Source organism: Benincasa hispida, chromosome 9 (genome assembly GCF_009727055.1).
Source record: "Benincasa hispida cultivar B227 chromosome 9, ASM972705v1, whole genome shotgun sequence".
In the NCBI taxonomy this organism is placed as follows: domain Eukaryota; kingdom Viridiplantae; phylum Streptophyta; class Magnoliopsida; order Cucurbitales; family Cucurbitaceae; genus Benincasa; species Benincasa hispida.
In genome coordinates, this window is record NC_052357.1 from 27159272 (window position 1) to 27171752 (window position 12481).

At 34.3% G+C, this 12481-nt stretch overlaps 1 protein-coding gene across 5 annotated transcripts; it reads right to left on the reverse strand.

Moving 5' to 3' along the window:
* Nucleotides 1-654: 654 nt before the first annotated feature.
* Nucleotides 655-11823, reverse strand: LOC120086052 (chromatin modification-related protein MEAF6). 5 transcript variants are annotated; one of them, XR_005484138.1, is made up of 8 exons: nucleotides 11689-11760; nucleotides 11481-11598; nucleotides 5685-5794; nucleotides 4689-4758; nucleotides 3485-3512; nucleotides 3345-3405; nucleotides 1164-2851; nucleotides 655-1025 (listed from the first exon to the last, which is right to left on the reverse strand). XR_005484138.1 is itself a non-coding variant. In XM_039042477.1 (7 exons), exons 1-7 carry the CDS (start codon nucleotides 11699-11701, stop codon nucleotides 2746-2748), a joined length of 474 nt encoding a protein of 157 aa, XP_038898405.1. In that variant the 5' UTR covers nucleotides 11702-11823; the 3' UTR covers nucleotides 655-2745. The 5 variants fall into 5 exon arrangements, 4 of the variants coding, with proteins under 4 accessions (XP_038898405.1, XP_038898403.1, XP_038898402.1 ...); XM_039042477.1 differs by having other exon boundaries at nucleotides 655-2851; nucleotides 5694-5794; nucleotides 11481-11575; nucleotides 11689-11823; XM_039042475.1 differs by having other exon boundaries at nucleotides 655-2851; nucleotides 11481-11575; nucleotides 11689-11823.
* Between the last annotated feature and the right edge of the window lie 658 nt (nucleotides 11824-12481).

Genomic DNA, 12481 nt, shown 5'->3' on the forward strand with positions numbered 1-12481 from the left:
ACAATCTCGATGACGGTTTCGTCAGAGAAGGCTTTAGAAAAACCATTTAAAGGACTATTCAGAAAATGTGCTATTTTGATAATGTCAAAACTTTAGGGGGTTATTGACAATTTCCCAGGCTTAAGAGTACAATTGTTTTTTTTAAACTAATTTTTTATATACTAGCTGAATACTTGAAAATATTTTTTTTAAATGAATCTAAATGTCATTCACTTTAAAATAAACTGAAAATTTAAAATATTTAATACAGTTCACGTTTGATGCTAAAAAATAGGAGAAAATTAGATTTTTTTTTTTTTTTGCATGTTATGCTTAAAAATATGGGCAAAATAATTTATTTAATAATTTTGCAATAGGCCTGATGGAGTACGATTTATCAAATAAATTGCACCCATATGCAAGCACGAGCCACGTTCAGTATATGTTGATGCTTACACTCTACTCTTGCATTTTGTTATGGAGTTTCAACACGTGAGATTTGAAAAATAATGTCGTTCTTATCAAAATAGTCAAGCATGCATTTAAACTATGTCACTTCTCACTAATTTAATAGTGGTCTCAAATTGACATTCAACCATGACAAGGAATGAAAGAAAGACTTTACAAACTTCAGTTTTATCCCGTAAGAAATACATCCAAACAACTCTTGAAAAATCATCAACTAGTGTCAAAAAATAATGAGCACCTCAAAAGGATAAAGTTTGGTTACATAACCCCCACAAATCACAACGAATAAGTTCAAATATACGACTAGCTTTGCTATCACTAATAGGAAAACTATCACGATGTTGTTTAGCCTAAGGACATGTGACACATGTAGTATTTGGTTTCTTTTTTACAAAACTAGTATGAATGGCAGGAACTAACTTTACCACTCCATCTGAAGGATGCCCTAGTTCCTATGCCACAACTCAAATTCTGATCATTTTGAAACCTTCACAGGATGCACTATAGGAAGTCCTTGAAAATAATACAGTCCATCCTTCTATTCACCAACACTCATTAGGTCCCTCTAAATGTTGATCCTGTATTGCACACAGAGAAGGTGTAAATCGGACAACAATTATTGTCATCAATTAGTTGCAACACCGATATTAAATTGCATTGTAGTGGGTACGAATAAAACCAGTTCAAGCATGAAACCATCGGAAAGGGAAACACACCCTTCCATTGTGGCGAGTGCTTTATTTCCATTTGGTAAGCCTACGGGACTTGAAACGATAGTGTTTGCTTGAATAAAAAAATTCAGATTGCCAATCATATGTTGAGTTGCTCCAGTATCAATAATTCAAGAACATGAAGAGGAAAACTCATCATTAGTTGATCCAACTGACTAATATTTATTATATTCAAGTTCAAAGAGACGGTTAAAATCACAATTTAAAAAAACACTTCAAAAATTTGGTGGGGTGATTGTGTTTGTCAATTTATTAATCTTTTTAAGTAAATGTATTTGTATGAAATTCTCGTTTAAATTACTTATTAGCTAAATGTGTATTAATTTGTTTAGTTGAATCCACTTCAAAACAAAATTTCATTAAGTCAAATAAACTTTATTCAACCACTCTAGGGTTTTCATATCAATCCCACATTGGTTACCTGTATTTTTTAGTATGCTACGCCTAGCAACATTTATGCATATACACTTCTTCATATTTTACTTTTAGATGCTTACCTATACCTCATATGGTTCCTATATATACTAAGAAACAATCAAATTTATTGAATATTATTATGATTTTACATGTATTTGTTTATATATACATCATGGAATTCTTCCTATGGTAAAGTTTTGGGTCTTTGAGTTTTAGAATAGGTGTAGAAAAAGTAGCACTTGTTGTCTTTTCTCTACCCCTTGGATTATTATTTATTAGTTTGCTACACTTCACCACATTTAAGACACAATTTAGGTTCCATAGGGTTTTTTTAAATAATAAGAAACACCAATTTATTGACACTAGTATTTTTTTTACCTGTTTCTTTGAAAATATGCTCATTTATGAGTTTGTGGATACACTAGCAATTCTGCAGTTATGTAATTTTATTTTATTAATGTTTCTTTGTTTATATATGACAAACAATTATTTTATATTTATTTAGATTTTGTTAATTGGTTGTTCTTATTCATAGGAATTTGGGTTTCTGAAGGGAAAAAAAAAGCTTAGATGAGAATATTTTTGTCATATGAATTCAAAACATTGTTTAGATATTTTAAAAACACAACCATCTAAAAAGTAGTTAGTTATATTGTTCACATAAGAAAAAAAATGTCCTAGTTTAACTATCCAATTCACTAGTTTAGCTATCCAATTCATTAGTGTTATAGTTATAGTTGTGTTGAAAGGATTCTACTGTAGTTGTGTCGAAAAGACTTAAAAAAACAAAAGAAATGATAACACCATTAGCATTACATACTTTAAGGAACATATAATTTTAAAACCAAAAGAGAAATACGAAAATAGGAGATCGAGATATCCTAACGAGGAATTTATTATTAAATACACTTTCACAATTCCATGAACATAGCTCGAATGGTTAAACAATCAATCATAGATTCGAATCCTATCCCCTTCATTTATAAAATGATCCATCGATAAGCAAGGCCAAACATATATATAAATAGGCTACACTTCCCTAAGGCGAAAATAAGGTTTGCTATTTGAAAGTACAATAAGAGGATTTAGGGGACTCATCTTTCAACTCTGTAGATGACAAAGATGCGATCAGAGGATCCATTTACACAATTCACAATGTCAAGTCCGGATCATCGTCATAGTCAAAATCTTGCTCGCTTGAATGTCGCATTCTCTTTGCATCCCTAGGAGCCGGTCTTCCCTTTTTCGGTTTTCCTCTGCATATGCATTGCATAAATTTTCATCTAAACTATCCAAAGATAAAAGACCTTCAAATAAGGTAAAATAGCTCAGGTAACAAAATATGTCATTTCTTCTTTTTTTTTAATCTGTGGATACTGGATATTAGTGGTCAAATTATAGGGCAAAATAGCTCAGGTAACAAAATAAGTCATTTCTTCTTTTTTTTTTTTAATCTGTGGATACTGGATATTAGTGTTAAAATGTTTGTTTTTTTTTTTTTTTAATGGAACAACCTACCTGACTTTAAAACATTTAAAACATTTCATGTCAAAGAAACTCGTAAGATATTAGATTCTAGGTAGTTGGCAACCATGGATGAACCTATGACCTCTTAGCCTTTTATAAGGACATATGCTCACTATTTATTACTAGACCTACCCATGATGGTTTGGTGATTAAATGGTGTTTATGTTACAGAAGTTTAAAGTAAAATTATCAAAAGAAGGAAAAGATGGGCAGAATACTGACTGTCCATTGGAATATATGCCTCCACCTTTAGATCTGCCAGGACCCAAGTCGGATCTCCCATCTACAACAAGATTCATAAAAGAAGACAAATTTTAAATACAAGAAAACAAAAAGTATTTATCCTTACTGTTACGGCTCACCATCTCGTCCAGCTGCAAGCTCTTCAGCCTGAAAATTAAAGGAAAGAAACAAAAAGGAAAATATGAAATCCAAGAGGAAACTACAGCAGAAACTACGGCGAGAGGAAGAGTAGAAAAGGAAAATAAGATACAAGAAAATGAGAAATTAAACGACAGAAGGGGCATAAAGTACAAGAAAATAATCTTTTTGTTTTCCATTTGGAAAACGAAGTATATAATATAGCAGCCGCAATCACCATAGAAACCATTTATCTAGTCTATATGGATAAACATTCACAGATCTAAAAATTTTCAGGCCTGCAATTTCCTAACCTTGGAAAAGAACACACTCAAAGACAGAACTACCCATTAAGAATTTGAAAGGTTACATGAAGACACAAAATGCTTCAAATCGCACAGGCTATAAAATCACAAATTCAATCACTCCACAAATATTAAAAAAAAAAACCATCCCAATACGAAGCAATTACTCAAGGAGTACAATTTTAATTAATTGTCCAAAGAAGCTCAACGAGAACAATTACACCTAGTCTAGCAATATAATTAACCTCTCCACACCCCAGAAAATCCCTAGAGATCCTATATAGTTTCTTTTCTACCCAAATATTCCACCATAATATTGCCTTAACCACATAATTATATAGAAACTTAACTTTTCTTTTAAAGAAAGAATCACAAAGAAGTTCCATTCCTTTAAGAGAAAAATGTAGAATCCAATTATGGAACCAGATTCCAAAAATATCTACTGTACGAACATGAAAAGGCAAATGGTTCATCATTCACATCCTCCCTCTATAGTAGAGCATACTCCTAAGACGGATCCAACACCAAACCTGGATATCTTATTAGCCCAAAACTTAAAACCTTGTACCATATAGGATGTCCTTGTCTTAGCTCTCTAAATGTCTTTTGTAAATAAAATTAAAAACCAGTTTACAACTGTTTAACATGAAAATGATTTCCTGTACAACATAACTAAAAGTATTCTCGAGAAAAACTATGGCAACAAGTAGTAAATCCTTTGTCCTGTAAGTAGGAAGATTTTGATGGTAGTATCTAATACAAGATGCAGGATGAAGTGCAGAAAAATCTCAATTCCTTGATCATTACATGAGAAACAGTCCATACATAAAGAAAGATAGTACATCAAGAATAATCAGGAAAAGCTTAGATTTCCACTTCAGTCACGGGTCAAAGTACATACAGCAGGGGAGGTAACTGAAGACAATGAGAAGAGCCTATCTTCAAGCTGAAACTTCCTAGACCGCTTCAAACTGCATCCACAAAGTATTTAGAAACTTTACCTCACTTTCATTCTTTTTCATAATCTAACAATAAAAAAGGAAAGAAAAACTTTGTAAAGATACTGAACATTAAATGAGCACCACAGCCCACACCTCCTCTTAGAAACAACTGTTGCTCTACAACTTTTGAACCAAATAGAAATTAAACCCAACCTTCATAGATCAAAAGCTATAAAGCACTCACACTCCTAAAATGGCCGACTGTGGATGTCGGACACCGACATGCAAAATAGCGAGTCTTGATATTTTACTTTAATTTTTTTTGTTTTCCAACACACTGAAACATACTAGGACACACGACTGCTGAATTCCTTTTTTAAGAAAAGGAAAAAACAATGGTTTTGTCAGCCCATTAAGATCCAACCAATTTTTTCTCTAAATCATAAGGGTTTTCAACACTCACCCACTGACTTTTGCATCCTCGAAACCCACTGGCCACTGACTCATCCATCCTCAAGAGTTTAAAACCCCGATATTCTTTCCTTTCACTTTCTGTTTCCCCAAAACTCAACAACCAAGACCAACAACGATCGGCAGCTTCAATGATGGTTACTTCTCCTTTCTTCTTTTTTTTTTTCCCTTTGGTTCTCCTTTTCTTTTCACAATATGTCAAAACATGCACACATATTTATTTTTGCAAATAATAATAATAATAGCATGTCCCATACTACTTTTCTAGAAATTGACGTGTCGACATGTCAGGGTTGTGTCGTGTCCATGTCGCGTGTAAGTGTGAGCTTCTTAGATCAAAAGTATAATTTTACCTAAATTATATTTTATTGGTCCTATTATTAAATTAATCCAGTAAACATAAACCTTCATGTGTTAAGATAAGTAACAGGCAAGAATCGAGAACTTTGAAGGAAATTTTGCTGAGGAATAATATAATTTTATACACTCCATACAGAGCAGTACTCTTAGATGCAGACAGGAATCCTTCAAAACCTTTCAATACATTCCCACATTGGCTTGGATCCTGTAGGTAATTAGTCTCCATGTCATAAACCTGCAGATTGTACAGGATATAAGTACTAAAATTACATGGAAAATGGAACTGTGGAAGTAAAACCAATTAAGCAATTCTACCATATATATACATATATAACACTGCCTTTTGTCAATGGGGTAAGCAAATACTTTACCCTGAAAGAAGGATACACGTTTATAACTTTACAAATAGAAATATCAACAAACAGGCTCTGTTTCTTGTTCAAAAATTAAAAGGAAAAGGAAAATTACTTTCTACACTGGCAAAGTGTTGGGAGAATGTTAGGTTGTTGCTGGTTAATGTAGTGAAAACTACTCTCTAGTGTATGTGGTTGCCAAAGGATCTTTCAAGAAAAATCATTAAATTGGTGTGAAGGATGGGATATTTCAAAGGTGTTCTCAATCAAGCTTCTTGGCCAATTTTTATCATAGTGTAGTCTACTCTAGCTGGAGGGCTCAGTTGTGAATGGTAGTGATTTATCTGAATATTTTCCATTAATCTAGTATTCATTTCTTCCCATATAAGCCAAAGGAGAGCTCTAATAGCATTGCTCCACAATATATTAGCTTTCTTTTTATACCATCATCTAGACATAAGCTCGAACAAGCTATCATCTAAGCTTTTTGGGAGGCACCAAGCCAAATCAAGAAGGTTGGGGAGGAACATCCAACCCTTATAAGCAAAATGGCAGTGAAGGAAGAGGTGGTTATGATATGTATTTATATTATAAATATAATTAGGTGTCCTTTATTGTAATTTCATATCTCCTAGATTATGATTTCTTAATTACCTATATATATGTATCTTCAGCCTGATTAAGGGAATAAGAATTATCATTCTCTCTAAACTTCTGAGTACATGGTATCAGAGCCATCTAGGTTTAGAATATTTGTTCGACGGCAACATTAGGGTTTACGCTTCTCACAAAGTTAGGGTTTGAGTTGAGTCATCAAGTTTTGAGTGGTCGTTTGTCTCACCACCCATCCCAAGAGAAGTGTCGTCACCTTCCGATCACGTCTGCAGCAGTCCGTCGCCGGAAACAGCTGCGCGTGGAGCTCATGCACCACCAGAACAGCAGTCTTCCTTCGCCACGCGCCGACGCGTGGGAGCGCATGGAGCTTCGTCTCCACTTTCAACTAGTTGGGTTCTTCTCGGCTCGTCGTTTCTGATCATTCTATGCATTTGGTTTCATCGAAATCTACTTGGTTGTGAGTTATTTGGATAAAATACCCTTTTGTGCTTAGGGTTTGTTTGTGCTTAGGGTTTGTTGCTGTCTTGTTCAGATTGGAGTAGTTTTGCTCTTTTGTTTACCTTTGATTTCTATTCTGGCTTGTTCTTTCTGCTTGTGAGGTCTACAAATTACTTATTAGCTCATAATGAATGAAGTGAAGCATATGGTCGTCTCTAATGTAATTCCCTTGGCATCAAAGATAATTAAACACAAATTAAATGGATCGAATTACTATGATTGGCATCGATTGATTCAATTTTACTTGCTTAGTACAGATATGGATGATCATGTGATGGAGGAACCACCGAAAGATGAAAAGAAAAAAGGCTTGGCTTTATGATGACGCTCAACTTTATCTTCAGATTAAGAATTCTATTGAGTGAGATTGTTGGTTTGGTAGATCATTGTGATTCTGTGAAAGAACTCTTAGAATTCTTAGAATTTTTGTACTCTGGGAAAGAACATATTCATAGAATGTTTGATGTCTGTATGCAATTCTTCCGAGCGGAACAGAAAGCAGAATCTGTTACAAGTTATTTTATGAGGCTCAAGAAAACAGCTGTTGAACTTGCCTTATTATTGCCGTTTAGTCCTGATGTCAAAGTTCAACAAGTTCAGCGACAAAAGATGGCTGTTATGATATTTTTTTAATGGACTTTCCCCTGAGTTTGGAATGGCTAAAACACAGATTCTTTCTAACTCTGAAATTCCATCATTAGAGAAAGCCTTCAGTCGTGTTCTTCGTATTGATAATTCTCAGTCCAGTTCGCATGTTTCTCAACCGAACAATGCCCTCATGAGTAAGAATAATAATACCTTCCGTGGCACTTCAGGGACGGCTAACAATTTTCAGAAACCTAGTTATGATAATCGAAGATCAGATTCTCCAGAGATCAAATGTCACTATTGTCGTAAGTTAGAACATATGAAACGTGATTGTCGAAAATTGTTGTATAAGACTCAACAATCTCAGCATGCTCAAATAGCTTCCACCAGTGATATGGCTGAAAAATCTGTTACCATCTACGTTGACGACTTTGCTAAATTTCAAGTTTTCCAGGAATCATTGCAGGCATCTTCTTCATTTAATCTTATTGCACCATTGCCGAGACAGGTAATACGAAATGTCTTCTTACATCATCTACCAAATGGGTTGTAGACTCTAGGGTCACTGCCCATATGACAGGTAATTCTAACCTATTTTCTATGCCTCTGTCTCCTATCTCATCTCCGTCTGTCACCTTGGCAGATGGATCAACCTCCTCTGTCCTTAGATTCAGCACCATTTCTCTCACTCCACTCTCTTTATCCTCTGTCGTACATTTGCTTCAATTGTCCTTTAATTTAATTTCTATTAGCCAACTTACTCGAGACCTTAATTGCTTTGTCTCGTTTTTTCAGGACCATATGACGAAGAAGATTATTGATAGAGGACATGAGTCGAGGGTCTTTACATCTTCAACAATCAAATACCAAGAGTTGTGGCTTGTCCCAGAGTTATAACTTATATCCCTGTTTGATGTTCATTGTCGTTTGGGTCATCCATCATTGTTTGTGCTGAAGAAACTTCATCCAGACTTTTGTTCCTTATCATCTTTGAATTGTGATTCGTGTCACTTTTCAAAATTTCATCGTCTTAGTTCTAGTCCTAGGGTTCATAAACGAGCTAGTACTCCTTTTGAGTTAATTCATTCTGATATTTGCGGTCCTTGTCTTGTCGTATCTCAAACAGGTTTTCGTTACTTTGTTACCTTTGTTGATGATTATTCTCATGTAACTTGGTTATATTTAATGAAAAATCGTTATGAGTTATTGTCTCATTTTTGTGCTTTTCATGCCGAGATTCAAAATCAATTTAATGTCTCTATCAAAACCTTGCGAACTGACAATGCAGGTGAATATTTCTCTCACATACTTGGATCTTACAAGTGTGTTCATGGCATTATTCATCAATCTTCTTATACAGACACTCCATCTCAAAATGGGGTTGCTGAAAGAAAGAACAGATACCTCCTTGAAACAGCCCGTACCTTATCCTTTCAAATGCATGTTCCAAAGATTTTTGGGTTGATGCTGTGTCTACTGCTTGCTTCTTGATTAATAGAATGTCTCCCTCTGTCCTAAATGGAGAGATTCCTTATCATACTCTTTATCCTACAAAATTTTTGTTCCCCGTTGCTCCTAAGATCTTTGGTTGTGTTTGTTTTGTTCGGGATATTTGTCCAAATCATACTAAATTAGATCCAAAATCTTTGAAATGCATTTTCTTATACTATTCATGTGTTCAAAAGGGTTATCGTTGTTATTGTCCTACTCTAAACAGATATCTTGTATCTCCAAATGTTACATTCTTCAAAGATATACCCTTTAGTCCAGTTCCGAGGGAGGATGCCGATCTTTTTATCTACGAGATTACATCTTCTCCATCATCCTCTCCTTCACCTTCCTCTGTATCTCTTCCTTCTGATCCCCCAATTATTTGAGTCTACTCCAGGCATCCTCCACAGCTACCTTCAGATCCATGTCCCACCACTGGCTTCTTCGACATCTGATCTTCCCATTGCCCTTCGAAAAGGTAAACGCACTTGTACTTATCCTATTTCTTCGTTTGTTTCGTATAACCAGTTGTCTTCTCCCACTTATTCTTTTCTTACATCGCTTGATTCCACCTCTATCCCTAAATCTATCAATGAAGTTTTATCTCATCCTGGGTGGCGTAGTGCAATGATTGAAGAGATGATTGCTTTGGATGATAATGGTACTTGGGATCTAGTTTCACGTCCAGATGAAAAGAAGGCTATTGGGTATAAATGGGTGTTTGCCATCAAGGTTAATCTTGATGGGACAATGGCTCGGTTGAAAACTCGTTTGGTTGCCAACGGTATGCTCAGATTTATGGGACTAATTATTCTGACATATTTTCTCCTATTGCTAAATTAACTTCCATTCGACTGGTTATCCGATGGCTGCTACTTACAATTGGCCTTTGCATCAACTTGATATTAAGAATGCTTTTCTACATGGTGATCTTCAAGAGGAAGTCTATATGAGCAATCACCTGGGTTTGTTGCTCAGGGGGAGACTAACAAGGTATGTCAGCTTCGAAAATCCTTGTATGGACTAAAACAAAGTCCTCGTACATGGTTTGGTAAGTTTAGTCAAGCACTCGAATGTCTTCGTATGAAGAAGAGTATGTCTGATCATTCTGTATTCTATCGACGATCTGACAATGGTATTCCTTTGCTACTTGTATATGTTGATGATATCGTTATCACTGGAAATGATGTATCAGGTATATCCCCCCTCAAGACTTTTCTCTAGGGTCAATTTCATACCAAAGATTTGGGATCATTAAAGTATTTTTTGGGTATTGAAGTGATGAGCAGCAAGAAATGTATTTACCTATCCCAACGAAAATATGTACTTGATTTATTGTCTGAGATAGGTAAACTAGGAGTCAAACCATGTAGTACTCCGATGATACCAAATTTGCAACTTACAAAGGAAGGAGAAGTGTTTAAAGGTCCTGAGAGATATAGGAGATTAGTTGGGAAGTTGAACTATTTAACAGTGACACGACCTGACATTGCTTATTCTATGAGTATTGTTAGCCAGTTTATGTCTTCCCCTACTGTGGATCATTGGGCTGCAGTTAAACAAATCCTATGTTATCTAAAAGTTGCACCTGGACGTGAGATCTTATATAGAGATCATGGTCATACAAGAGTTGAATGTTTTTCAGAAGCTGATTGGGCTAGATCTCAGGAAGATAGGAGATCAACTTCTAGATATTGTGTTTTTGTAGGAAGGAACTTGGTGTCGTGGAAAAGTAAGAAACAGAATGTAGTTTCCCGTTCGAGTGCTGAGTCAGAATATAGAGCGATGGCACAATTTGTATGTAAAATAGTGTGGATACATCACTTTTGTCTGAGATGAGTTTCAGTGTTACTATGCCAGCTAAATTATGGTGTGATAATCAAGCAACTCTCCATATTGCATCCAATCCTGTGTTTCTTAACTACTTCGGTCTTTATTGTCTGTTATGTTAATCTTTACTGTATGAGTTACACATGTCTGTACCTTTTCTTATTGCCTTCACCTTTTTCTGTAGGTGCCCTCTCTATTCCTTACATCCATGTACTTTCAAACATCCGTTTCAAAACCAAAATGTACCTTACTAACCAGTTTGATCCTCACTACTAGATATACATATTGCATCAGTTAAAAACAAATAATAATAATAATAATTGAATGAGATACTCATATTCCAACTCATGTGTAGCATTGAACTCAGAACACGTGGCATAAGATTTCATAGTATAAGTTGCAAAAACGCAACAAATATAAAAAAAAAGGCTAAGTGCCCAAATAGAATCGAAACAAAAAGCGGCGAAGAGACACAATGTCAAATTCATATTCAGAAATCAGTAAGTCGAGAAAATAAAGAACTCTTGAGAGGGAAACAAAGCAAACCTGCTTCTCAATATTCCGAAGCTCGTCCTGGAGTTTTGCTCTCCTGGAGAGAAGACCAGTAAGCATTGCGGAGGGATTTGTGGCCGTCTTTTGACCTAAACCATAATTCATCCATAATCTAAGAGAATGAACACAACAATTCACCAACAAATTCAAATTGAGAAGAACAAGGAAAACTAGAAAGGAAATTGAATCCAACAACGGTTACCTTCAGCCTCCATATTCTCGTGGAAAACCCTAGAATAATAATTGGGGAAAATATTTATCAACAACAATCTACGTTCCGTTTGAATTACAAAAATCTGATAAATTTCGGGAAAAAGCAAAAAAGAAATTAATTCGATACACGTGCGAATGAAGAGGAATTGGCCAAAATGCCCTTACAAAAGCTAAGATCTTACCATATATGCACCTTTTGATGTTGTCAAACTTCTAAAATTAAAAATTTAGATTTTAGATTTATGAATTTTAAAAGTTTTTGACACAAAATTAAAATTTCTTTGTTAAGAGACAAAATTAAAATTAGGATAATCGTTTTAAACGATAAAATTGTTAAAAAATAAATATTTTCAGGTATAACAAAATGTCACTTTCTATAAGTGATAAACAGTTATAGAGTTCTATCATTTGAGCGATACCATAATAGACTTCTATCACTCAATTGTGGTCTATCATTGATAAATAGTGACATTTTGCTATATTTATAAATAAGTAAGCTCATTTTCCTTTATTTGAAAACAACTATTAAAATTAAAGTTTTATCACACATAAAATTCATTTATTTTTTTAAAAAGACACATAAAAGTCAAATTTATAATCCATAGACTTTAAAGTTTGTTTTATTTATGATACTTATAAACATAAGTTTTTATGTTTTTGTTATTCATTTCCTACTCATATTTTAAAATATTCAAGCCAAGTTTTTTTAAAAAAAACTTTTTTTTTCTTCCAAATTTAACTAGAAATTCAAAGTAAAATCATAATAAAAAAATTGAGAGAAA